The 27,672-nt window shown below is 47.1% G+C and overlaps 1 protein-coding gene across 3 annotated transcripts in view; it reads right to left on the reverse strand.

The window, feature by feature from the left end:
* Positions 1-11,494: 11,494 nt before the first annotated feature.
* TMEM40 (transmembrane protein 40) overlaps positions 11,495-27,672 on the reverse strand; it is a 31,227-nt gene continuing 15,049 nt past the window's right edge. For 2 of the 3 annotated variants that reach the window (XM_013981997.3, XM_003132377.3), the window contains 8 exons: positions 21,638-21,691; positions 19,948-19,983; positions 18,967-18,999; positions 18,527-18,574; positions 13,930-14,001; positions 13,775-13,849; positions 13,219-13,281; positions 11,495-12,085 (listed from right to left, as the gene is read on the reverse strand). In XM_013981997.3, coding sequence (XP_013837451.1) covers positions 12,066-12,085; positions 13,219-13,281; positions 13,775-13,849; positions 13,930-14,001; positions 18,527-18,574; positions 18,967-18,999; positions 19,948-19,983; positions 21,638-21,691 — 401 coding nt within the window. In that variant the 3' untranslated portion in view covers positions 11,495-12,065. Of the gene's footprint in view, positions 12,086-13,218; positions 13,282-13,774; positions 13,850-13,929; positions 14,002-18,526; positions 18,575-18,966; positions 19,000-19,947; positions 19,984-21,637; positions 21,692-24,258; positions 24,349-27,672 lie in introns of all 3 variants that reach the window. The other variant, XM_084989518.1, reaches the window with a different exon arrangement.

Here is a 27,672-nt window from a genome sequence, read left to right on the forward strand (position 1 = left end):
TTCCAACCACATCCCAAAGCTTGAAAGCCTTCTCTTTTTTTGTGACCTGGTGCCTTTGAAGGCTGTGGGCAAAGTCCCTTTTTATTTTTTCCGTTTTCAGAGAGAAACTCCACCATGTGTTTGGAGTTTTCAGGAGAAGGGTCCTCAGGGAGGAAAAGAGCTTCGCCATGCGAGGGCGCAGCCTCTCGGCTCTGCGGACCCTACCTTGCGTTTGGAAGAAAACCCTCTCTCATCAGGAAAGGTCAAGGGCGCTCTTAGGCTCAACAGAGACGCTCCAGGTACCAGAAGCGGACCTCGGGTCCACCTGGCAGGCGCTGTAGCCAGAATACCCCGGTTACCCACTCTCTGGAAGGGTCCTCCCTCATGTTTGTCTCCGTTGCTAGGAAACCTCCGTTTCCCGAGGTTAGCGTCTCCCTCTTGCGTCCGTGCTCTGTCATAGCACCTTCAATTAAGCAAACAGCGAAGATTATTACTTTTTTGTTTTTCATACTGGATTCCAGTGATTTTTATTGTGGAATATGCAGAAAAGTATCCAAGATGTACTCACAGCATGAAAGATAGTTAGAAAGAAAACCTCCGTGTAACCACCAACTGGTAAAGAAACAGCCCAGCCAGCCCCTGAGACAAACTCCTCAGACCCCCCTCCCGCATCACAAGCCTCCCTCTACAGATAAACCCTCTCCCAGCGCTGAGAATCTTTTTTTCGCTTTCCTTCATGGTTTTATTACCTGTATATAGACCCTAAACAACATAGCTCTGGTTTTGTCTGTTTGGGGACTTTATGTAAATAAAATCCCATGGTTTTACTCAATGTTTATAAACTCCATCTGTGGTGTTGGGTACAGGTAGAGTGTATTCATTTTCATTGCTCTATATAATTTCACTCGGTGACTGTGCTACAGTCTATTCTCCGTTGATGGACACTGGGCTGTTTCTGACTATTTTGAAACAGCAGTACTGTAAACATTCTTGTGCATGTTTCACTGCATATGTGCATGCATATGTCCAGTTATGCATCTATGAGTAAAATTGCCAGAGTGTGGAATCTTTATGACTTACTAGATAATGCCGAACAATTTTTTAATTTTAATTTTAATTTTTGTCTTTTTAGGGCAGCACTTGTGGCATATGGAGGTTCCCAGGCTAGGTGTCTAATCAGAGCTGTAGCCGCCGGCCTATACCAGAGCTACAGCAACGTGGGATCCAAGCTGTGTCTGTGACCTACACCACAGTTTCACAGCAACGCCGGATCCTTAACCCCCTGAGCAAGGCCAGGGATCAACCGGCAACCTCATGGTTCCTAGTCGGACTCGTTTCCGCTGCGCCAGGACAAGAACTCCTGCTAACCTCTGATCTTAACAAGTATTACATTTTTAAAACCTTTTTATTTTGACATAATTTCAGACTTGCAGAAAAGTTGTTGGACTAGAACCAAAAAAAAAAAAAAATCCTATATTCCTTTCACCAGATTTCTAAATGTTAACATATTAACACATTTATTTTAATCCTTCGTTTATTTCTTTATTTTGCTTTTTAGGGCCGCATTTGTGGCATATGGATGTTCCCAGACTAGGGGGCAAATCAGATCTGTAGCCACTGGCCTACACCACAGCCACAGCAATCTTTTACCTTTTTCCCCTGACTTTGAAAACAAGTTGCAGACATAATGCCTGTGACCACTAAGTCCTTCAGTGTGTTTACTAAAAACAAGGACATTCTCTTATATAACCACAGTACAATGATCAAAACCAGGAAACTAACATTAATACATTAATTATGTCTCAAAGGGACACATTAATAATGCTTTAGCTGCTGACCCTATTCAGATTTTACCAATTGTCCCAATCATGCCTTTATTTATTTTTTTTTTAGGGCCACATTCTCAGCATATGGGAGTTCCCTAGGGGTCTAATTTGAGCTGTAGCCACCAACCTGCACCACAGCCACAGCAATGCGGGATCTGAGCCACGTCTGCAACCTACACCACAGCTCATGGCAACACCAGATCCCGGGCCCATTGAGCGAGGCCAGGGATCAAACCCATGTCCCTGTGGATGCTAGTCGGGTTCATTAACCGCTGAACCATGACGGGAACTCCCCAATCATGTCCTCTTTAACAGAGGAAAACTCAAGATTATGTTTACATTTGTGATCTCTTTAGCCTCCATTAACCTGTAACAAATCCTCTTCCTTTGTTTTTATATAACATTGACACGTTTTAAGAGTCCAGGTAAATTGTTTTGTAAAATGTCCCTTGATCTGTGTTTGTCAGATATTTCTTCAGGATCAAATTCAGCTTATGCATTTAGGCAGGAACACAGAAGTGATACTGTGTTCCCAAGCACCATTTTAAATCTTAAAATCAATCTAATACATTGCTCATTTATCCCTTCAGCGTCAAGAGACTGCTGAGTATACGATTAGAGATTTTAACAATATAAAAAGTGAAAAGACAAGCCACAGAGTGAGAGAAGATCATTGAAACATTTTATTAGAAAACAAATATTAAATGGAGGATAATATAAAAAAAAGGATCAAAAATTCTTACAAATAGAAAAAAACGCAGACAACCCAATAGGGGAAAAAATGGACTAAAGTCTTGACCTAGTTCTTCCCCAAAGAGGAGATCTCCAGGGGACAGGGAGGGGCAGAGGGCCCCATGCATGGGGAAGTTCCCAGATCAGGGATCAAACCCTTGCCACAGCAGCGACCTGAGCCACAGCAGTGACAATGCCAGATCCTTAACTGTTGAGCCACCAGGGAACACCTAATTCATCAACCACTTTAGAAAAGAGTGTGGCCTTGTCAGTTCAAGGAAGGCCTGAACAGAACGGAAGTATGGAGAAAGGCAGTATCCATTCTTCCTCTACCTGACTGCCTGAACTGAACATTGGTCCTCTCTTGCTCTTAGAGTATACCACCGGTCTCCTGCCCTTGGAGTATACCACCGGTCTACTGGTTCTCAGGCCTTCAGACTCTGGCTGGAACTGCACCACCAGCTCTCCTGGGACTCCAGCTTGCAGAATGCATGTCATGAAATTCTCAGCCTCCATAAGCACATGAGCCAATTCTCTATGCCAAATCTCTTTCTGTATCTCCTATTTGTTCTGTTTCTCTGGCGAACCCTGACTAATAATATATCCAGCAAAGATCTCTGTTTCAATGATCTGTTGCCATGTAACAAACCATCACAAAGTTGGTGGCTTAAAACAATTTGTTACTTTCATTAATCTTTAATACGGTCTGTGCTGAGCTGGGTGGTTCTTCTGCTTCCTGTGGTGCCTTTGGGGGCTGGAAAATCCAAGATGCTTTTTTACTTGCTCATCTGGTGCATCAGCTAGGGTGGCTTCAGGTTTGACCCCTGACCTCCCTCAGTGGGCTAAGGATCTGGCTTTGCTGCGAGCTGTGGTGTAGGTCACAGATGCCACTCAATTCTGGTGTTGCTGTGGCTGTGGCGTAGGCCAGCAGCAACAGCTCCGGTTCAGCCCCTGGCCTGGGAACCTCCATATGCCATGTGTGCAGCCCTAAAAAAAAGACCAAAAAAACCCCAAAAACAAAAAAACTGGGGTGGCTGCAAAGCTTGGGACTGGCCAGACCAATCTCTGCCTGGCTCTTCCACATGGCCACCAGGGGCCTTTTCACTGTGTGGGTGGCTTAGGACAGTCATATTTCTTGCATGAAGCCTGAACTCTGGGAGGAAAAGCAGAAGCTGCCAGGCCTCTTAAAGGCTTGGCCTGGGATAGTCACATGTTACTTCTGCTATATTCCACTGGTTAAGATAAGTCACAATTCCATCTGAGAGTCTGGGGTTGAGGAAATAGATTTCCCGCCCCCGCCTCCCCAATCTCCTTGATGGCAAGAGCAGCACAAGTACACAAGGAAGTGAGAAGTGAGAGATGGTTGGGGTCCATCAGGGGAGATTAGTTATCTGGTGACCATGGTTTCCTTTGAGTGCTGAGCCTGGATTAGTTGGTTTAAAGCCTCTGCTGCAGAGTCAGAGGAACTCAGAAAGAGAAAAAGGAAGAAAAGATGCCAAGGAACAACCACCCCTTCTGCCACATGCCCAGTCCTAAATCAGTGCCTGGGACATGCTGATTGCCCAAAGCTCCTCAGAACCCACCACTGGAACTAGTGGTAGGGTCAACCCTCCCAGAATCCGTGAGGTGCAGGTTTTGGGGGTAAAATATATATAGCATAAAATATACCATTTATCCCTTTTTAAATGTGTAATTCAGTGGCATTTGTAAATTCATGTTTTATGACCATCACCACTACCCATTTCCAGAACTTTCTTATCAGTCTGTACACATTACACAATAGCCCCCTCTCCCAGCCTCTGGTAACTTCTATTATACTTTTTGTCTCTGTGAACTTGCCTATTCTAGTATCTCATATAAGTGGAATTATACAATGTTTGCCCTTTTATGACTGATTTATTTCACTGGGCATGGTGCCCTTAAGGTTCATTCATGTTGTAGCAGGTGTCAGAATCTCAATCCTTTTCATAGCCAAATAATACTGCATGTGTGTGTAGAGCACATTTTATTTATCTATTCATTCATCTCTTGATGAACACTTGTGTTGCTTCCACATTTTAGCTGCCATGAATGATACTTATGTCAACATGGGTGTGCAAATGCCGGTTGGAGTCCCTGTTTTCAATTCCTGTGAGTATATATCAGGGAGTGGAATGGCTGGGTTTCATATTTAACTTTTTGAGAAACTGACAAATTATTTTCCATACTGGTTCCATCTTTTTTTTTTTTTTTAACATTTCCATCAGCTGTGCACAAGGGTTTCAATTTCTCCATATCTTCACCAATACTTGTTTTCCATTTTTTTTTTTTTTTTAGACACAATAGCCATTCTAATGGCTGCGATGTGGTATCTCGTGATTTTGATTTTTGTTTCACTGATGACTAATGATATTGAGCAAAGAGGGATGCCCTCCCCTATGTGAGTGGGCCTCATCTAATCCACTGAAAATCTGCCTTCTTGTGCTTATTGGCCATTTAAAAAATATCTTCTTTGGGAGTTCCCATTGTGACTCAGCAGTAACAACCCTGAATAGTATCCATGAGGACACAGGTTTGATCCCTGGCCTGGCTTATCAGATTAAGGATCTGGCTTTGCTGTGAGCTTCAGTGTAGGTCACAGATGCAGCTCAGATCCTGCATTCCTGTGGCTGTGGTGTGGGCTGGCAGCTTCGATTCCTAGCCTGGGAACTTCCACATGCCACCGGTGTGGCCCTAAAAAGACCAAAACAAACAAACAAACAAACTTTTTTGGAGACTTGTCCATTCAATTCCATCCACCTTTTCCCTTTATTTATTTATTTATTTATTTATTTATTTATTTATTTATTTATTTTTGTCTTTTTGCCTTTTTCTAGGGCCGCTCCCGCAGCATATGGAGGTTCCCAGGCTAGGGGTGTAATCAGAGCTGTAGCCACCGGCCACAGCCACAGCAACACAGGATCCGAGCTGTGTCTGCGACCTACACCACAGCAACACCTGATCCTTAACCCACTGAGCAAGGCCAGGGATTGAACCCGCAACCTCATGGTTTCTAGTTGGATTTGTTAACCACTGCGCCACTATGGGAACTCCTCCCTCTCTCTTTTAAATTTTTTTTTTAATTTTTAAATTTTTAAAAATTAAAGTAGAGTTATTTTACAATGTGCCAATTTCTGCTGTGCAGCAAAGTCCCCTCTCATTTTTGAATTGGGTGGTTTATTTTGTTGTTGAGTTATAGGAGTTTTGTTTTGTTTTTTATATTCTGGATGTTAAACCCTTATTGGATGTGTGACTAGCAAAAACTTTCTGTCCTTCTATGGGTTGTCTTTTCACTCTTGATAGTCTCCTCTGATGCACGAAAGAGTGCAGGTGTATTCTTCAAAGGAAAATTGCAGTGGCAGAAAAAACACCAGGGTAAATAACAAATACTGGCTACAACCATCTACCAAGTGACCCCACCTGGAGCTCTGGGAGCATTCTAGATGTCCCTTTTTCCTTCCTTCCTTTATTCACTCACTTAATCACTCATTCATTCACTTGCAGAACAGACTCAGAGTCTAGCTGGGGAGGCCACTGTGGACAGAGGGGATTGCCATGCTGGAGGCAAGAACTCCAGCCACGGGGAAAGGCCAGGGGACTGTGGGTGGGCACACACTTCCAGTCATACTGCGGATCAGACCTTAATGTCTTCAGAGTTACCCTTTTTTCTCTGCTCCTGTGGCCCTGCCTCTCGTTTCATCCTGTTAGTCTGGGTCCTCTGAGAAGCTAGCACAGGACGAGATGAAATATGGAAGGATTTCATTAGGGAAATCTCCTTTGGGAGAGAAAAACGGGGAGGGAGTGGCAGCCTGAAGGAGCCGTGAGACGGCGATGCACATCTGGCCCCAGGTGAAGAAGCAAGGGAAGGAGGGCTGGGTGGGAGGGTGGAGTGTACTGGTCAGTCTAAGGAAGGCATGGCAGGTGTTGAGGGTCCTCAAGGTGAAGTCAGCTGTCAGAGGAGTCCCGTGTCTCCCAGGCAAGGGCCTGCTTAGTATCCATCTGAGTCAAGGGCTGGGAGCCCCCTGTGGGAAGCATGGCCTTGGTGCAAACACAGAGCACGGCAGCCCTTGGTCAGTGACAGTTCCTTTAGCTGGAGCTCATGCTCATTCTCCCGGCCCCACAGGGCCACCAGAGTGACCTTTCTAAAATGCAATCTCACCACGCCACTCCTCCACCCAAACACCTTCCAGGGCTCCCCAGTGTCCTTGGGGTAAAATTTCAGCTCCTTATCCCAGCTCTCCAGGTCTTGCAGGGCAAGAAGGCCATTTACCCTGTGTGCCACCTTGCCCATTAATCCTTACTCCCACTTGGCCATGACCCCTACCCACCATGTGATAACTTCACTCCCTCCTGCCTTTGCCCACCCTGTGCTCTCTGTTTGCAAAGCCCAGCCCCCACGTCTAGCACATTCCCTGGCTTCCCAGGCTCTGTCAGCGGCACCCTTACCCCCACCACTGATCCTGCCTGGGTCCTCTGGAACTGAGGAACTGAGTCAGGAGAAGAACAACAGCTGCCACAATCTTATCCCTCAGCTCAAGCTGGACAGCATGGCCTGGAAACACTCTCACACCCGCGTCCTCCCTCTTCTGTGGTCAGAGCAGAAACCCAGTCCACGGTGTCCAGGGCAACCAGGGACAGACACCCCCTCATCCAAGCCCTTCTCCCTCGCCCCACTTTGCAACCCTGCCTTCTTGGACTCAGGATCCAATGCTTTATTTTTAGGCCACTTTTTGGACTGGAGTTCCGGGAATCTGCCTGATGCCTGAGGTGTAACCAGACCCCGCAGACCAAGGCCTTGAGCTGCAGCCGGGTGGGGAAGCAGCGAGGGGTTCCCAGGGCAGCGCTGGGGGCCAGGGCCCCAGGGAGGCAGTGCACCAGGCCAGGTGGGCCCTGGGCCCTTCACTGAGATCTGGGGCAGTGAGGCTGGGCTTCCTCTTCCAGGGCACAAGGGGCTCCAAACACCTGAACCACCTGAGCCCCACCTTTGACCGCCAGGCCCAGAAAGGCCAAGGCTACCAGCAGCAGATTGAACCCAGGTCCTCACAAGGCAGTCAGGCTGCCAAAAACTGGAAAGAAAAATGATTGTGGCCTCCTGCCCTGGCTTGCTTTCCCATCCTGTGGGTACCCCAGCTCAGCTCCTGTCCCCTGGCTTAACACTGTGGAGACCCTACCCCTGCCCATAGCACAGGGCCTGCAGGTCAGATCCAGTTTTGTCTGACGACAGATAATTTGACGTATTTCTTAAAATTATGGTAAAATACATGTAACACAAAATTTACCATCTTAACTGTGTTTAGGTGTAACATTCAGTGGCCTTAAGCATATTCACAAGGTTGTATAACCATCACCACGATCCATCTCCAGAAACTTTCATCTTCCCAAACCAAAGCTCTGTCCCCATTAAAACTAACTCCCCTCCCCTCCCCCCACCCCTGGCACCCCCCCCCCCAATGCTACTTTGTGTTTCTGTGACTTTGACTATCCTAGGGACCTCATAAAAATGGAATCATCCAGTATTTTGTCCTTTTTGTGTCTGGCCTATTTCACTGAACACAATGTCCTCAGGGTGCATCCATGTTGTCACACATGTGTAGGATTTTGTTCTTTTTTAAGGCTGGATAATATTTCGTTGTGTGTGCAGATCACATTTTGTTTCTCCAGTCATCCCCTTATGCATCTTGGGTTGCTTCCACATTTTGGCTACTGTCAGTCCTGCTCTTATGAACATGGGTGTGCATATATTTTTTTCAACCCCTGCTTGTAATTCTTTGGGGTATATATCCAGAAGTAGACTTCCTGGATCATAAAGTAACTCTGTTTTAAATTTTTTGAGGAAGCACTCTATGGTTTTCCATAGCAGAATTTGAAATGTAAAAACTCCAGCTGTTGGAGTTCCCATTGTGGCTCAGTGGAAATGAATCTGACTAGTATGTGAGGACACAGGTTCAATCCCTGGCCTCACTCAGTGGGTTAAGGATCCAGTATTGCCGTGAGCTGTGGTGTAGGTCGCAGACGAGGCTCAGATTCTGAGTTGCTGTGGCTGTGGCTGTGACTGGCAGCTGTAGCTCTGAATGGACTCCTAACTTGGGAACCTCCATATGCAGCCCTGAATCATGGTTGGTAAAGGATTGCCTATATCCTTAGGGGTACTAACATTAATCAATGCTTGACCAGACAGTGATGATAATAAGACACTGGAGAACTGACAGGTTGCTAAGGAGAAAAAAGAAAGAAAATTGATGGAGGATTAAATGAAACTTACCTGATATGGGGTAAAAGAAAAAAAAAATTAGCTGCTAATGTTAAAAAAAAAATCTGGGTTTCCTGCTTCTGCTGAGAAATTGGAGATCCGGCTCCTCTCAGAGACACCAGCGCCCACTGGCAGGGCCCCCTCTTTAGAGGTCTGGGTCCTGGCTTTGTAAGGCCCTCTCCCAAGCTTGTGGTTCTAACCTCTCCCTTTGTTCCCCTGGCCCGAGGTGGTGACCCTCCCCCAGTCAGACTCTGTGATACCTCTGTGCCTTTTCAGTCTCCTGCGCCTGCTTAACAGCTCCCCTAACTGCAATAGATCTCTGTAAAAACCCTGTTATGGTTCTGCTCTCCTGGCTGGTACCACTCAGCTGGTGCCACACTGGGCCGCAGCTGCCCCCGGGGGTTAGGCATGGGCACCCTTGGCCCCCTTTCTCCCCTGCTCCCCATTTTTCTACACTGACTCTTTTTACCCGAAGGGTCAATCAAGTACCTCCTACTTACTGAGCCTCTGGTCTGTGCCAAGAATGCAATTATCTCCACAATCCTCACCATGCACCATGAGGTGGGCTCTGCTGTACAGATGAGGAAACTGGGGCTGGGGCACAGAAGGTTAACCACTCTGCCCTCAAGTCAGCAAGTTCATGCTTCTATTGTGAAAACTTGTTCTATGTGTACCTTTGATAAATATCTTATCTGCAAACTCCATTCTCTCTTTTGAGGAAAGTAAGTTGCACACGAGTGCTTGAAATCCAAATCTCAGAATCTAACTTTCTGTGTCTTGTTTTCTTGTCTGCACAAGGGGGATTGTGGACAGATGCCACCTCTCAGGGTTGTGATGAGGATGAAATGACATGATGTGTGTAAAGTGCTGAGCTCCGCAGCCAGCATGTAACAAGTAATGAACAAATGTTAGCTGCTGACACTATCATCTAAATATAGAGGAATTATTCTGGAAAGCATGAAATACCTAGTGGCTGGAAATCATGCTTATGGAGAGTATACAGTAATGGAAAAATGCTTATTACCGATGAAAAGAAAAGGGCCCCAAATAAAAATAAGTGCACTCATGCACGAAAAAGACTCGCAGGAAACACACCAAAATACCATCTGTGGTTGATGTGAGGTTCTGGGATTGGGGACATTTTTTTTCTAACAAAATATTAAAAAAGGCACTAAATCATTGCAAAGAAGCACAATACTCCTCACTTGATCTGCAGGGGTAGTGTAACCCCAGCAGGATTTCACCGGCTCCTTTGCAGAAGTGGACAAGTTGATCCTAAAACCTGTGTGGAAATGCAAGGGACCCAGAACAGCCAAAACCACCTTGGAAACAAGGGACGCAGTTGAAAGGCCAAGCCGAGAGCTGAGACAGCACAGCCCTGGCCATCAAGAACGTTCCCTACCCACGGTCACCTTCTTCTTCTGAAAGGACAACGTAAGTGTCACTGACAGAGGTGTCTTAGAACAAGAGCTAAAAAATTCTCACAGTACAAGGTGCTTGGGAGGTAGTAAGGCTTTCATCCCCTGAGGTGTGGAAGCTGAAGTGAAAAATCCCAGAAATGAGAGAAGGCAAATGTCCTGAGGAATTCTCCAGTCTCACAGTTTGCGAAAGATAAAAATTTCCCCAAATCACAGGGATATGACAGCAAAGGCCACACAGGAAGATTTCCCTAGAGCTGAATTGTTGCATCTTAAGCTCCACTTTGTTTCTGATGACAATTTTCCTGCATTTTTGATGTAGGACCACCCTTTCTGTTGTAAAATGATGCTAACAGTTGGAGTTTTTTGTTATTTTTATTTCCTCCGATGGCAAAGTAAGGAGTTGGCAGGCCCTCTTTTTCTCACTTGATGGAAATATCCTATAACTCTGAAGGATCTCAAAGTTGGGAAGTACTGGGATGCAGCTGCCTCAGGGATGCTCTGCTGGGGTGCGGGGAGTGGACTGGCCAAGTTCTGTAAGGCGCCTTGGCAAAAGGAGGATACAGGCTTGGGTTCCACTCCCAGCTCTGCCACTGACTCGCCGTGGGAAACTGAGCAAGTCACTACACCTCTTTGAACCTCTCTCTCTCTCGCTCTATCTGCAAAATGAGGATGATTCCCGCATCTTAAGGCTGAGCATTAAATCACATAATAGATTTAGGCCATCCTATGCACTTGAGCAAGTCTCCCGAGTCTAAGAGCTCAATGAGGGTTCCCATTTTTCTCCTCTGTAAGTTGAAGAGTTCTTGCTTCTTCAATTACTCTTTAGATCACCACTCTGCTTTCTTCTATATCTTCTCTAGTTTGTCACTGTCACTCTAGATGTGAATCTAGAACTGCTATGGGTGTGGCCTAGCTGTAAACAAGAGAACCTACTACCACCTCCTTCAATCTATGCTCTATACCTCCATTAATGCAACCTGAGTTTGCCATGAATATGTTTTGTGTTCTTATCTCACTTCTTTGGTATTTGTTGAGCTGAGAATACCTAACAGCTGTAGATCTTTTTCACAAGAATGTATGCAAAATCCTGTCTCCCATTCTGAACTTGTGCAATTGAAGTCTTAGACCTAAAATGAAGGGATTTTTAATTTTCCCCTTTTATACTTTATCCAATAGGACAAGGCACTCTATCCGACCAGATGGGGTCAAAGTAGACCCCAAATTGTACTCTTGTACTCAAGAAACCTAAAGGAACATTTAGCTGACTCTTTTTAGTCCAGGGAAGGAATGTTTATTTGAATATTGATGGAGTCCAAGGGTAGCTGGGCTGGCACAAGATAAGGGGCTGAGGGAAGACGCCTGGATGCTGTGGCTTTAGTTCCCCACATCTCACTGTATCAGGCTCACCCCAGGGGCCTGAGATGGTGGTTCCCTGCCTCAGGGCAATGGACCATCTGTCTGTCCCAGGCTGGTGTGGGGACTTGAGAGAACTTATAAGCACAGTGAGAAGAGAGTGTGCAGGGCCCAAGGGTCTCCTACTGTTTCTTGCGGGGAGCCACATCCTGGGATCCTCCTGCTGATCCAAGCCCCCTGAGGGCACAGGCCCACCCCCTCCCTCTCCTTCCTCCTGGCAGCCGACTGTGTGCCCATGTTGCCGGAGGGACACCTGGGCCCGGCGGCTGCCAATGTTCAGACCACATGGAAGGCAAAGCGCTCTCTTTATTGCTCTAGCCTGGCCCGCCTGAGTGTCTCCCAGGACGCCGCTCTGTCCTCATGGGCCAATAAGACGCTGTGGTGGTCACACTAGGGCCAGGCCTGGCTGCTCCGCTGGCACTGGCCTCAGTCAGTCTTCCTAAAGCCTGGAAGGCAAAGCCCACAGGATGGTTTGGGATTCAGAAGGCAGCCAGGCCTCCCCCCCACCACCATCACTCCAGTTGCCCGAATACCCCTGGCATCTGGGATAAGGCAGTCACCCCATGGGTCTCCAGCATGCACAGCCACTGCAATGAACATCCCCTCTATGGATGAGATAGAAATTCCCAGCACAGAGACACGCAGCCCCTGGCCTCTCAGCTTTGCCATGTAATAGTGGGCACAGAGCTGCTGGTCAAGAAGGAGCATCTCTGGGAGTTCCCGTTGTGGCACAGCAGAAGTGAATCTGACTAGAATCCATGAGGATGTGGGTTCGATCTCTGGCCTCATTCAGTGGGTTAAGGATCCCTATTGCCGTAAGCTGTGGTGTAGGTCACAGACGCAGCTTGGATCCCCCGTTGCTGTGGCTGTGGTGTAGGCTGGCAGCTGTAGCTCTGATTTGACCCCGAGCCTGGGAACGTCCATATACTGAAGGTATGGCCCTAAAAAGCAAAAAAAGAAAAAACATCTCCTTGAGCCCTGCCAGCCACTCTAGCTGTGTGATCCTGGGCAGGTCACTCTACCTCTCTGAGCCTCAGTTTCCTCATCAGTCAAGTGTAAGATACCTGAAACCCGCTCTCACCCCCAGCTGCTATTAGGCAAATAAAATCACAGAGAAGATATTGTTGGGAGAGGTGCAAAGTTCTACGAGAGAATGAGGAGTATTCACATCCTCTCCACTTTTTTTTTCTTTTCCTTTTTTTGGCTGCGCTCATGCCATGTAGAAGTTCCCAGGCCAGGGATTTAACCTGTGCCACAGCAGTGACAAATGCTGGATCCTTAACCTCTAGGCCACCAGGGAAGTCCCCCTCTCCTTTTCAGAGCAGGTCACTCTGAAGGACTTTTGCCTCCATTCCTTACTTGATTTTCAAAACACCTTTGTGCCGTAGCTATTTTTACACCCATTTTCTAGTTGTGGAAACTGAAGCTAAAAGAGGCTCCCAGGGCCCCAGACATGGTACATTGGAGGAAGAAGGACTGAAACCCAGGCCCTATGCTCTTTCCTAAACGTTAAGCCTCATTTGCAACAAGAGGCCCAGAGGGGGTGGGAAAGTGAACAGAGGAAGGATATAAAAGTTACCTATGAGCCTAAACTTCTGAAAGAGCGGGATGAAGCCATGCAGGATGCTGTGGATCCGGTACACTGCTCAGAAACAGAGAGAAAGGTGGCTGAGCCTTGTGCCCCTTTGAGGGACCGGGGGTCAGGCCCCCCTCCCCTCTCTTGGACAAAGGCCTAACCCCCACACACAAAGCACCGATGGAATTGCAGGCTGCAGGTTAAACTTAGATAATAACCCTAGACTTATTATTATTAAAAACAACCATGAACAGCAATAACAATGCCAGGAAACTCTGCAAATTCAGGACCCAACTCCACTGACTGCCTTGTTTTCAGGATCTGGCTAATTCTGTTTGTGTGCCACTCTCAACTGTTTTTGTTGTATTTTTATGGAGCTGCCCATTTTTTTCCATGGGGTTTTGCCAAAGACCTCACACTGACCTTGAAAGCGGTCAGGAAGAAAACACGAGCATAAAGAAATCCTTACAAAATGTGTAGGTCTCGGCTTTCTGGCCCTTGGTGAGCCTCTGTGGCTGGTCCAGCCACCGCCCTCCCAGGTCTGGTGGGGGGGCCTTACCCAGCCCAAAGTAGATGCCAACGGTCTCCAGGGAGGCGAAGGTGAGCAGGCCGACCCCAAGGGACATGAACCAATCTGTGTGGGTGGCAAGGGAGAGAACTGTCAGCCTGTAGGTCTGAACCCCCACCCCCAGTCCCACACTGCCCCGCACTCACCTGTGTAATAGTGATAACACACCAGCAAGGCCCCGATGGCAAAGCAGAGGAGGATGAAGTGGAAGAACTCATCTGTAAAGGCAGCGGTGGGGATTACTGTTTGCATCTTCTCTCCCTTTTTAACTAATTAAAAGTATTCCTGTCTCTGCTCAAAGGGAGCTTTATTCAGAGAAGCTGCTTCTGACCAACCCAACTAAAACAGCACCCCAGGCCCCACCCCTTTCCACCCTCCCCTCACTTTATTATTTTTCTAACACTGAATTTGTTAGATTTTCATTTCTGTGTTTATTCTCTGACCCCACCCCTGCTCCACCCAGTAGGATGGTGGTTAGGGATTTTGCCCAGCACCAAAAGCAGCCCCAGGCATGCAGAGGTGTCTGATGCTTTGTTTGTCGAATGATGCTAAATACAACTGTAGGAGTTCCCTTTGCAGCTCAGCGGAAATGAATCCGACTAGTATCCGTGAGGACTGGGGTTCAATCCCTGGCCTTGCTCAGTGGGTTAAGGATCTGGCATTGCCATGAGCTGCGGTGTAGGTTGCAGACATGGCTTAGATCATGAGTTGCTGTGGCTGTGGCATAGGCCGGCAGCTGTAGCTCCGATTCAACCCCTAGCACTGGAACCCTAAAAAAGAAAAAATAATACGTAAATAAATAAAACTGTAAACACTGGAAATGTGCAGTTTTAGATTAAAAGTTGCACATTGCTCCATTCTCCCTTCTTAATCCAACTCTTTAAAAACAAGCAATGGGAAAAAAAAAAAAAGCAAGCAGTGATTGGCCAAACTTTTTAGGCATGTATGTACGCATTAAAACAAAAACAAAAACAAAAACAAAAACAAAAGCAGGATCACTTTGCATACCTGCTACTCTACCATTTGCTTTCTTCTTCTCTTTGATGGACTGGGGCCATCTTTCCATCTCTGAGCATCTATAGACCTGCTCTGTTCTTTTTGATGGCTACATAGTATTCCATGGTAAAAATGTACCCTAATTTATTTAACTGGTCCCCCACTGTGTGATTTTCTACACCAAACATCACTGCACATAATGTGTTTCTGTGGGCCTGATGCCCAGAAATGGAGCTTCAGGCTCTTCCTCATAGTTCACAAAGGTTGAAAGGAGTGGGGAGGCTTAACGCATAGGGCCCGCGCCTTGGGCAGGAAGTAGTTCAGGGGTAGTTTGTGAAGAAGGCCCCCTGCTCTTTGCCAGCCACCATGGGAGTCATGAGGGGAGAAAACACAGGGGCCTTGACCCAAGCAGAGGGTAGTGATGGGGAGAGGCAAAAAAGATTTTAAAAAGAAAAAAAGAGAAGACAATTCAGAGATGGTTCCCTGGAATGAGGTAGGTTCTCTGAGGGGCCAAAGTCACTGGGACTATGTTCAGTGTGACCCCTGAAGTGCTGTGCACTTTGGACAAGTGCCTGACCCCCTTGAGCCTTGGTATTCTCACCAACGAATTGAGGAGAGCAGCCTCTGCACCACTGATGGATGGACGGGGTCTTGGATGGGAAGGGCTTTGTAAAGGGTAAAAGGCAGGGTGAGACTACGCATCACTGCTGTCAGGGGCCATCTCTGAATTGTCTTCTCTTCTTTTCTTTTTAAAACAAAAGAGAGGATGGCATTTCTGGTTTTGTTTTTTCCAGGGGAAAAAAAAAATCGAAAGTATTTCTAGAACATTCTTGGCTCTGAAATCAGTTTAGCCTCTAGGGAAAAAAATACATTATGCAGAACTAGACAACATTTTGTTTTTGTTTTTGTTTTGCTTTTTAGGGCCTCACTCATGGCATATGGAAGTTCCCAGGCTAGGGGTCAAATAGAGCTACAGCTGCTGGCCACAGCCACAGCAATGCGGAATCTGAGCCATGTCTTCGACCTACACCACAGCTCACGGCAATGCTGAATTCTTAACCCACTGAGTGAGACCAGGGATTGAACCCACATCCTCATGGATACTAGTTGGATTCGTCTCTGCTGCATCACAACAGGAATTCCTAGACTTAACATTTAAGAAAGCAATAGGCTAAGGTCTGTTCAGAGATGTGTCTGAACTCTTTCCTCACTCAAATTTGCAGAAATACAAAATGAATTCCTAACAGAGAATTTTTCCCTGAATCTTTCCTCTGTTTTCTTATGAGTCAGTAATTAGAAAATACAACTATTTTTAAAAAGAAAGAGATAGCAATGAAATGCAAGATCAAAGAGAGGACAGGATGGGTAGGGCAGTTTATTTTGAAAGAGCAAAAAAAAAAAAATTAGAAATAATCTAAATGTCTATCAAATGGGGAAAGGTAGGTACATCACAAGAGACCCACACTGTGGAACTGGATGCAGTTGTAAGATGTCATAAACATTCAGAAGTCACCATATCTGAGACAGTCCAGGAAAAGGCTTCCAGGAAGAATGGGAATTTGAGCTAAGGCTTAAAGACAAACAAGGCAGTAGGAGCTGGATGAGGGAAGAGTGTGTGTGTGCATGCATACACGTGCATGTTCATGTGGCATGGCACATGGGAGGCACAGCTTGAGACAAGGTAAGAAGGTGGGACCAAGTCACAAAACACAGTACAGTGAAGGGTTCAATTAGGTGAGTAGAGAGTCTGATGTTTGGGGAAGAGAACTTCAACTTTTAAGCAACTAGAAGTTTCAGGGCTGAAAAGATCAAGCCAGGATAAGGACTGAGGTGTATTCCAGCCAGGAAGGACCTGGGGGATTACTCTTGTTTTTTTCTCAGATTTTAGCCATCCACCTTTGTGGGTTCTTCCCTTTCTACATAGCACTGCTTATGACCTTCACAATTTCTTGATATCCAAAGATCATCTGTACTAATATCTATATATATATTTTTGGTCTTCTTTAGGGCTGCACCCATGGCATACGGACGTTCCCAGGCTAGGGTTTGAATTGGAGCCGTAGCTGCTGGCCTACGCCACAGCCACAGCAACTTGGGATCCGAGCCAAATCTGCAACCTATACCACAGCTCATGGCAATGCCGGATCCCCAACCCACTGAACAAGGCCAGGGATTGAAACTGCGTCCTCATAGTTACTAGTCAGATTCGTTTCTGCTGAGCCAGGACAGGAACACTGTACTAATATTTACTTAACGTTTCTCTTTCTTTTGTTTTTGGCTGCACCTGCAGCATGCGGAAGTTCCTGGGCCAGGGATCAAACCCCCACCAAGAGCTTCATCCTGAGCTGCTTCAGTGACAAAGCTGGGTCCTTAACCCACTGAGCCAGCAGGGAATGCCTTGATGTTTTTCTTTAAGCAGATTCTTATTTTTTAAAAATAGATTTACTTGAGGAGTTCCTGTTGTGGCTCAGTGGAAACGAATATGACTAGTATCCTTGAGGACATAGGTTTGATCCCAGGCTTCGCACAAGGATCTGGTGTTGCCATGAGCTGTGGTGTAGGTTGCAGATGCGGCTCAGATCTGGTATTGCTATGGCTGTGGCGTAGGCTGGCAGCTGTAGCTCCGATTAGACCCCTGGCTTGGAAACCACCATATGCCATGGGTGTGGCCCTAAAAAACAAAAAACAAATAAAATAGATTTACTTGAAAAAGTAACTTTATGTCACAACAGTAAGTGAAAAACTAGGACCCCATGTCTTAAAAACAAACACAAGGCACACAAAGCAAAACGGTGAAGATCTAGCTGTTCATTGCTTCCAGAAGGCTGTGCTCAGGATGGTCCTGCTGTCTGTGTTCAAAGGGCAGTGAGCAAGGGTCAAGGTGGCACAAAAGGCACGGGGGCCTCAAGCAGAGAAAGAGAAAGGGAAGGGCAGTTACCTCCCTTGGGGGTATAAAGCCTCATCCTGAAGCCACCTGAACATGGCCTGCCCTTGGGAATCTCGCTTTCAGTCTAACGAGGTTCCCTTCCTGGCCCGGACCCAGGTCTCCCACTCTCTAAAGCTGGGCTTTTGCAACACTTCAAAATGTTTCCAGAACAATTTCCATTTGTTTAATCAAAAACCATGGGAAGTTCCCATGTGGCGCAGTCAGTTAAGGATCTAGTGTTGTTGCAGCAATGGGGCAGATGGCAAATGCGATGAGGGTTCAATCCCTGGCCCAGGAACTTCCACATGCCACAGGCACGGCCAAAACCAAAACCAAACCAAACAAAAAACCCCACAGACTTCCTCCCCCGCTTTCCCTCCTCCCCGAAGCTTCCAGGATTCCAGGCCTGGAGCCCAGGAAGTCCCTCTGGTTCTTATCACTCCTTCCCCAGAGTTCAGTCTAACCCAGCCTCGCTGCTTCTTCAGCCTGCTCCCATCCCTCTTCGCGGCCGTTCAGCCTGGAGGTCATCTATCATCCTAGTGACTGGCGTATGTATAAGGCAGAAAGAGCATGGGACCAGTGCCAAGTGGCACTCACTAGCCGTAGGACCACTCCCTGTCCTTGAGCCTCAGTTTCCATATCTGCAAAATGGGAAACCTATACCACCTTCTCAAGGCGATTCTAAGCTGAGGCGTCTGCAAACTGCAGGCGCCCGGCAGAGGTGGGCCATGATTACTGCTGTTCCCGGCCACCAGCTGACTTCCCACCCAGAGAAATCCTGACCAGACAGCGGAATCGGCTCTGGACACCCCTTTCCTTACCGTCCTTCTTTATATTCAGTCTTCTTAACTGAGAGGCTTCCACTTCTCCTGGGGAACAAGAGGCACAGGCATTTAACTTTGATGTGGGACAGCTGCTGGGATGCTCACTTTCCTGCCTCACTGAGGATGGCCCTCCTGGGTTCTACCTCCTGGGGCAGAGGGCGCTCACTGCAGGACAGGACAGGGTAAAGCTGGAGGGTGGAGTGGCTATGCTTGGAACCCCCACTGACCCCCTCCTCCTCTGGGGGCTGCGTCCATTCTGTTCCATTTCCCCTGAGCCCAGAGGCCCCCATCCTAGGTCACAGTGACAGTGTGGCTAGTGATGGCACTAAGGTTGGGGCTGACTCATTCCCCCCTTCCTCCCCCAAGGCTGTCTGTGGTCTCATCCCACCCCTTGGGATCCGGGCCTACTGCTCTCCCGTTGGAGCCTGCGCATTTACCACTCGCTGGGTCACAGCCTCTCCTTCGGAGTCCTGAAAATCAGAAACATAACATTAGTGCCCAAGCCAGCTTAACAGGGGCCATAGGGGACCCCTGAAAACACCCCTGCCAAATTCCCCAGCCCCCAAGGGATCTTTCTAGCTATAGATTGATGTCATTTTTAAAATTTTTATTTTAATGGTCGCACCCCCAGCATAGGGAAGTTCCCTAGCCAGGGATTAAATCTGAGCTGCAGCTGCGCCAACGCCAGATCCTTAAACTCAACACGCTGGACTGGAGATCAAACCCAGGCCTCCACAGCACCTGGAGCTGCTACAGTCGGATTCTTTCCTTTCTTCCTTTCTCCCTTCTTTCCTTCCTTCCTCTCTCTCTTTCTTTCCTTTTAATGGCTGTGGCATATGGAAGTTCCTGGGCTAGGGATGGAATCAGAGCTGCAGCTGCCGGCCTATACCACAGCCACAGCAACATGGGATCTGAGCTGCATCTGCGACCTATGCTGCAGTTTGTGGCAACACCGAATCCTTAACCCACTGAGTGAGACCAGAGATCGAGCCCGCATTCTCACAGACATTATGTCATTATGATGGGTTCTTAACCCACCATGCCACAGCAGGAAATCCCTAGATTAGTTGGAGGGGTGGGTTGGCTGTGCCCATGGCATGTGGAAGTTCCTGGGCCAAGGATCAAGGATCAAACTCACACCACAGCAGTGACAATGCAGGATCCTTAACCACTAGGCCACCAGGGAACTCCTATAGATTGTTATGTATAATTCCTTTGTTCTTGCCTTAACCCTCTTTCTAACCTCCACCCCCCCGTCTCATGCCACATCCCACATGTTTGCTGAGCCCCAAGTGGACCTGCAGTCCCAGCTCTCACTGCTGTGCCCCTGACAGCAGCTGGCTCTCTTGGGGAAAAGATGGTGCCTGGCCTTATTCAACACCAATACCAGCAACATCTCTCCCCTAACAGACACTCACCTGATTCCTCAGAGGGCACCACCTCCCCAGGGGCACCTGCACAGAAGAGAAATCAGTGACTGCATGTCCATTATCCATCCTCTGGGCAGGGAGAGGTCACACAAGTGGGGGCCCCTGCCTGCCCTTGAGGAGAAGAAGGTGACAGGCTAGGAGGGTTCCTCTTCCCTCTAAAGGTGCTGAATGCAGCCCCTGAAAGCTGCTGCAGGAATGCCTGCCCCAGGTTACAAGTCCTCCAATGTGCCATGAGAGGCCAGAAATCCAGGTTTTTACATAAACTTCTTGACTATAAAAAAAGCTGGTGGAGTTCCCATCGTGGCGCAGCGGAAATGAATCCAACTAGGAACCATGAGGTTGCAAGTTCGATCCCTGGCCTTGCTCAGTAGGTTGAGGATCCAGCATTGCCATGAGCTGTGGTGTAGGTCACAGACGGCTCAGATCCTGCGTGGCTGTGCTGTGGCTGTGGCCGGCAGCTGTAGCTCTGATTAGACCCCTAGCCTGGGAACCTCCATGTGCCGCGGAAGCGGCCCTAGAAAAGGCAAAAAGGTGAGCCCCAGGACGCAAGTTCCGGAAGGGGACACTTGGCTCATGGCAATAAACACTCAGTATGCTGAACTGTCTTTAGGGCTCACCTGCAAGTCACCAAAGAGAGGCCAGAAAGCACACCAAGAAAGCAGGAAACAAGACCCAGCAGCATAATTACTGAGTATCTCCAGTGTCTTGGGGGGTAATTCATTGTTTGGGGTGAGTAAGTCACAATAGTAACCATGTCTACATTTTCTGCAGTGAAAATGACTTATTTTCTGATGAGAATATGTATGTATGTGACTGTTTCTCCCTCTCATTTTATGCTCACTGAAACCTTTCTTATACTACTTAATAGTTAAAGACATTTTTCTAAATCAGGTAATACCTGTTTAAAAAAGAAAGGCAGAAAGAAAATCAGAAAATTCAGATAAACAGTATAAGGATTACTCACAACACTACCACCCAGTGGCGGTCACTGGTAATATCTTAATATTAAACATATTTCATTTACATTTCTTTGAATGTGTACGATGTGTTGTTTCCTGTTCTTTTTCTTGGGTTATTATCAGGTGTTGGGAGACTAATCAGATTACAGAAATGTTGGATTAAATAGGTTTTCTTATCCAGCAGTGTGCATTTCTAAGCTGCTTTTTTTTGGGGGGGGGGTTGGCAAACTGATTCATTCTTACGAATTCCTCCATCTCATCAAAGTGTTACCAGGCAAAGTGCCATAATACGTACATCTCCTTGCTGCAAAAATCATGATGTGTAGAGACAATGACTCCATGATATGACTTTTGTAGAAGTCAGATCCTTAATTTTCCCTGGCACACTTAACCCAGTATTCCAAGAGAGGGTACTGATTATGTACCATTTTGCTGGTTGGAAAGTTGAGGCCTAGAAAGGTTGGTCACAGTCACTCTGAAAGCCTAGATTATAATTCAGAAGACATTCCAGGACTGTCTCACTGTGGCAGAAAATGCTTGCCGCCACCTCCAACTGCCAATGGTATAACCACTCACTTTGCACCATCTCCTATATCCCATGCCCTGGACTTCCAACTCATGAAGCAGCCTCATCACCTTGTCTCATTCCAACAAAACCCCAAGGCTTCGAGTCCTTTGTTTAATTCTGTTTCCCCCAAAGCCACTGGACAACAAATTACCTCCATAGAGTTGAAGCTCATCCTTCAAAATGTCAGGCTCTCCATGCTCTGCACCTGGGTGGAGACAAAGCCTGTTAGTCAGCTCTCCCCCATCACAGCAGCACCCCAGAGTAGCTTCCCTCTCCTGCTGTCAGGAGCCTTAAAAAGTAACACAGTCCTTGAGCTAGGGGTGAGGTGGGCGGTCTTCAAGTGGCAAGAGAACCTTACAAGAGCTTTTCTGCTACTCTGACCACCCCCCTACTCCTGACCCTAAGGTGACTGTGGTCAGTTGACTAATGAAGAATTGGGGGCCTGGAGTTCCTATTGTTGTTCAGTGATAATGAATCCGACTAGTATCCATGAGGATGTGGGTTTGATCTCTGGCCCTACTCAGTAGGTTAAGGATCTGGCATTGCCGTGAGCTGCAGTATAGGTCACAGATGTGGCTTGAATCCCATGTTGCTATCGCTGTGGTGTAGGCCAGCAGCTACAGCTCCAATTCAACCCCTAGCCTGGGAACTTCCAGGGTTTTTTTTTTTTTGTTTTTTTGTGGCCCTAAAAAGCAAACAAAACAAAACAAAAAACCAAAAAACCAAAGAATTGGGGGCCTGGGAGGACCAGGGCCTCACTCAAAGGCAGTACTGATAGTCACCATTTATTTAGTACTTACTATGTACCAACACTGAACAAGGTTTTTTGTTTTTGTTTTTGTTTTTGCTTTTTAGGGCACTTGTGGCATATAGAGATTCCTAGGCTAGGGGTCCAATCGGAGCTACAGCTGCCGGCCTATGCCACAGCCACAGCAACACAGGAACCGAGCCTCGTCTTCAACCTATACCACAGCTCAAGGCAACGCAGATCCTTAACCCACTGAGCAAGGCCAGGGATCGAACCTGCAACCTCATAGTTCCTAGTTGGATTCATTTCTGCTACACCACGATGGGAATGCCTGAACTAGGTAATTTATAGTTAATATTTCACTCGATCCTCATGGAAATGCTGTGAAGAAGGCAGAAGTACCTCCCCTCCCCTATTTTACAGATAAGGAAACTGAGGCTCACAAAAGGTAAGTTATTCCCTGAAGGTCACATAGCTAGGAAGTGGTTCAAACCCAGGTGTGTCACCAAAGCCTGCATTCCTAATCATTTTTAGCCCCAGAACTATAATCCAGAGCTCAGCTCCAGCAACAAGGGAGCATCCCCAGCTGCTGTGGCTGTGGTGTAGGCCGGCTGCTGCAGCTCCAACTGGACCCCTTGCCTGGGAACTTCCACATACCGTGGGTGCAGCCCTAAAAAGACAAAAAGACAAAAAAAAAAGAGAGAGAGAGAGAGATCAAAGCTGTTTTGTGTGTTTGTTTTTTGGCAGCACCTGTGGCATGCAGAAATTTCCTGGCCAGGGATCGAAACTGAGCCACAGCAGTAACCAGAGCCACAGTAATCACAATCCCCAACCTCCTGAGCCACCAGGGAAATTCTCAAAGTTGTTTTTTTAAAAAACAAAATTATAGGAGTTCCCTTTGTGGCTCAGCGGTTAACAATCCTGACTAGGATCCATGAGGATGCGGGTTTGATCCCTGGCCTCGCTCAGTGGGTTAAGGATCCGGCGCTGCCGCAAGCTGTGGTGTAGGTCAGATTCTGAGGTGCTGTGGCTGTGGTGTAGGCCGGCAGCTGTAGCTCCAATTCAACCCCTAACCTGGCAACTTCCATATGCCGCAGGTGTGGCCCTAAAAGAAAAAAAGAATAAAATAAATAAAATAAAAAAATTATAGGAGTTCCCATTGTGGCTCAGCAGGCTAAAAACCAGACATAGTCTCTGTGAGGATGTGGGTTCAAGCCTCACTCAGTGGGTTAAGAACCCAGGGTTGCCACAAGCTAAGGCATAGGACACAGGTGCAGCTCAGGTCCCATGTCGCCCTGGCTGTGGTGTGGGCTGGCAGCTGCAGCTCTGAATCAGCTCCTAGCCTAGGAACTTCCATATGCCATAGGTGCAGCTATAAAATGAAAAAAAAATATTGCTTATTCGAAAAAGAGAAAATGAAAACCATCCACAATTTAACCATCCAGAGATAAGCACTATTCACATTTTTATATTTTCCCTTCCAGTCTTGTTTATAACCACATATGTGTGAATTTTTACAAAGCGTATATGAGATGAAGTGAATTCAATGATTTGAATCTCTTTTTTATTTCAGAGAGGGATAAAGACCAGAGCTCTGATTCAGTGTAACATCACTGATCTAAGATGCTGTTGTTGGAAGTTCCCGTCGTGGCACAGTGGTTACGAATCCAGCTAGGAACCATGAGGTTGTGAGTTCAATCCCTGGCCTTGCTCAGTGGGTTAAGGATCTGGAGTTGCTGTGAGCTGTGGTGTAGGTTGCAGACGCAGCTCAGATCCTGCATGGCTGTGGCTCTGGTCTAGGCTGGCAGCTACAGCTCTGATTCAACCCCTAGCCTGGGAACCTCCATATGCCACAGGAGTGGTCCTAGAAAAGACAAAAAAAAAAAAAAAAGATGCTGTTGTTGGACATGAGGTTGTTTCTCCTGTCACCGTGCTAGAAACAACACCTTGAGGAACGTCTTCACACTGAGAAAACTCAACCTTCAGCTGAGCGGCAAATGGGAAATGGTGAGCTCCCTGCCTACCAGGTGAGCCATCTCTGCGGGGGATTCCAGGCCCCTGGATCTGCTGACGGTTTCCAGGTACTCGGGGGTGCTGATCCGCATCACTGTTGTCTGCAGGGAACAAATACAAGCTGTAGGAGAACCTCAGCCTGGGATGAGCCTGGGGTCCCTTGTTCTGGTGCGGGTTCTCAGAATTTAGTTTATGTGAGGAGTGCAGTCTGGGGTGAAGAATTCTTTGAGGGAACAGGGACAGGAACTGCCACGAACTTTCTGTGTGACCTCGGGCAAAACACTTACTGCTTTCCTGAGATCAGACAAGGTTCTACGAGGTGTCGTGTTCCTGGCGGAGCTTCCCTCCCACTCAGTGCAGGGGCCTCATCATCTCTGTGGCCCGACCACACCACGCTGACTCTGTGTCTGTCACCTGGAATGCTCTTCCCACCTGCCCTCTTATCCTGAAGGTCAAGCTGATGTCACAGCTCCTGGAGGAGGGCTTTTCTAACTGCCCCAGCTCACAGGCTTCTTGGCCAGCTCTCCTATGGGGTTTCTATAGCATCAACGGTCTATGCTTGACACAGCGGACATGAGGGTCAGTGGTGGTGCTTGCCCCTCCAACCATTTGAGCTCCTCAAGCTCAAGGCCTGGTCATCACTGTCTAAGGGCGCCTGTCTGGAGTAGGAGCTTGATAAAACCTTGAAGAAGGACTGCAGTTTACACTCTTAGATCAGTCGCCATTCCCAGAGTTCAGACTTGGGAGTTTCTGGCTTCAGGTCGAGAGTACTCTCTTTACCTCGGGATGATCAAGAGGGTCCAGAAGTCTTGACATCCCTCAGCATGCTTGGGGACCTCCTGGTCTATCATGGATACATTTTTTTTTTTTGGCTGCGACCATGGCACGCAGGAATTCCAGGGCCAGGGATCAATTCATGACAGTGACAATCCAGATCTTCAATCTGATAGGCCATGAGGGAACCACTCATGGATACATTTTAAAATTCCAGGTAACCAAGTTAACTGTGCTTAAAAGTCAGTGCAGGAGTTCCTGTTGTGGCTCAGGATAAACAACCCAATCATTGTCACTGTCATTTTCAGATTATTGGCTAGAGTTTCCACCACAAAATACTACAGACTGGGGAACTTAAGCAACAGACATTTATTCCCTCACAGTTATGGAGGCTGGACCTCCAAGATCAAGGTGATTGACAACAGGGTTGGCTTCTAGCGTGCCCTCTCTTCCCTGCTTCTAGATGGCTGCCTTCAGACTCTGTCCTCACATGGCCTTTCCTCTAAGCCTACATGTAAGCCCTAGTCTATTCTGTTATTGCCCCACCCTTAAGATATTAAGAAGCAACAGCTCTTTCAGTCTCCACTGTTCAAGGCTTTACAGTCTATACATCTAGTATATGAATAAAGAATTTTTTTGATGACATCAACCTCACCCAATTTCTTTTATTTATGTATTTATCTTTTAGGGCCGCACCTGTGGCATATGGATGTTCCCAGGCTACGTGGGGTCAGTCGGAGCTGCAGCAGATGATCCATGCTGTGGCCACAGCAGTATTGGATCTGAGCCACTTCCAAGACCTACATCACAGCTCACGGCAACACCTGATCCTCAACACACGGAGCGAGGCCAGGGATCAAACCGATCTCCTCATGGATTGGACACATTTCTGCTGCTCCACCATGGGAACTCAGACCTTAGAGAATTTCCCACTGCACTTTCATCAGAGATGCTGAACTGGCAGTACCCGAATGAACTGATCAAATTCCTAACCCACTGGAATCATCTGAAATAATAATAAATGTTGATGTTTGAAACAAACAAAAAAAATTCCATGAGGACTCGGATTCAATCCCTGGCCCACTCAGTGGTTAAGGATCTGGGGTTGCCATGAACTGCAGTGTAAGTCATTGATTTGGCCTGGATCTGGTGTTGCTGTGGCTGTGGCATAGGCCAGCAGTCGTAGCTCCCATTTGACACCTAGTCTGGGAACTTCCATATGGCCCTAAAAAGACAAAAAAAAGTCAGTGCGTATGTTATCTCAGCTATGTACAGAAATGTTCATCTCAGGAGACAGATTTTGAGTGGCTTCTATTTTCTTCTTTTCTGGATTTTACAAATATTTATCAATGCTTCAAAAAGGCTTTCTCATCACATCTCGCAAAATATCAAGCAATACAGAAAACAAAGAAAGCAAAAATTACTCCAGATTCTATCCACCAGGGACGACCTTCATTAACATGCAAATGAATATTATTTTATTTATTTATTTATTTTTGGTTTTTAGGGCCACTCCTGTAACATATGGAAGTTCCCTGGCTAGGGGTCAAGTCGGAGCTATACCTGCCGGCCTACACCACAGCCACACCAACGAGGGATCCAAGCCTCATGTGCGACCTACACCTCAGCTCACCGCAATGCCAGATACTCAGCCCACTGAGCAAGGCCAGGGATCCAACCTCCGTCCTCATGTATACCAACTACTCAGGTTCGTTACTGCTGAGCCACAGTGGGAACTCCCAAATGAATACTATTTTAGCTTTCGCTGTGATATATCTATAGCATGTAATTTTAAAAATCTGTTCAAGGATTGATTGATTTCTTTTTCATTATGGTTTATTACAGGATACTGAATACAGTTCCCTGTGCATAATACATAATTTTTAATAAAAGGTATTATAGAATTCTATGCTGTCTAAAATGAGGATGATGTTTGTATGTGCTCTCTAATTCAATTATTTACAAAATTAACCCTGGTAGAAAGAATCACAGTTTGTTTCTGGTGCCCCAAGTATCCATCACAGAGCCTGGCACACAGTTGGCACTCGATAAACATTTATTGAGGAGTTCCTGCTGTGGTGCAGTGGGGTTAAGAGTCCAACTGGAGAGCGGTGCTGGATGCCAGACTCTGAGCAAGGGTCCTACGTGTGGAGGAGGGCTCAGGACTGCTGGGAGGCACCCAGGCTTGGAGCCCTGAGGACTCACGGTCAGTACTCTGAGTCACCGTCTGAGTCGGAACAATGGGCAGGGTGAGTTGCAGCAGCAGGCCAGCCAGGGGAGGATCAGAGACCGGGATGCTGAATGTCAGTGTGCCTTGATGCTTCCAGGTCTCCCTGGTTATTTTCCTGCTGCTTTCTCTTACTGCTCAGTTTTGCTAACTACATACAGCCAGTCCCAGGTGTGCTGTGGAGACCAGAGGGATGGGGCTTATGGCCACTCTTGGGGGAGAACATTCGTGGGGGAGCAGCAGCTCCCTCCTTCTCCTGAGGGTCAATAAGAATCAGAAGATGGAACATGCCTTCCCACCTAAGAAGGCGAGACAAAAAGACAGAGTCCTGTTGCTAGAGCCCCTGCCCCTGGAAATTCTTCCACAGCTAAACCTCTCTGGCCTCAGTTTCCTCATCTGTAAAGTGAGAGTAATAATAGTACTT

The sequence above is a fragment of the Sus scrofa genome, chromosome 13 (assembly GCF_054392235.1).
Source record: "Sus scrofa isolate SSC_HxYL_T2T_F1_AM1 chromosome 13, Sscrofa_HxYL_maternal_Yorkshire_Landrace_v2.0, whole genome shotgun sequence".
NCBI lineage: Eukaryota > Metazoa > Chordata > Mammalia > Artiodactyla > Suidae > Sus > Sus scrofa.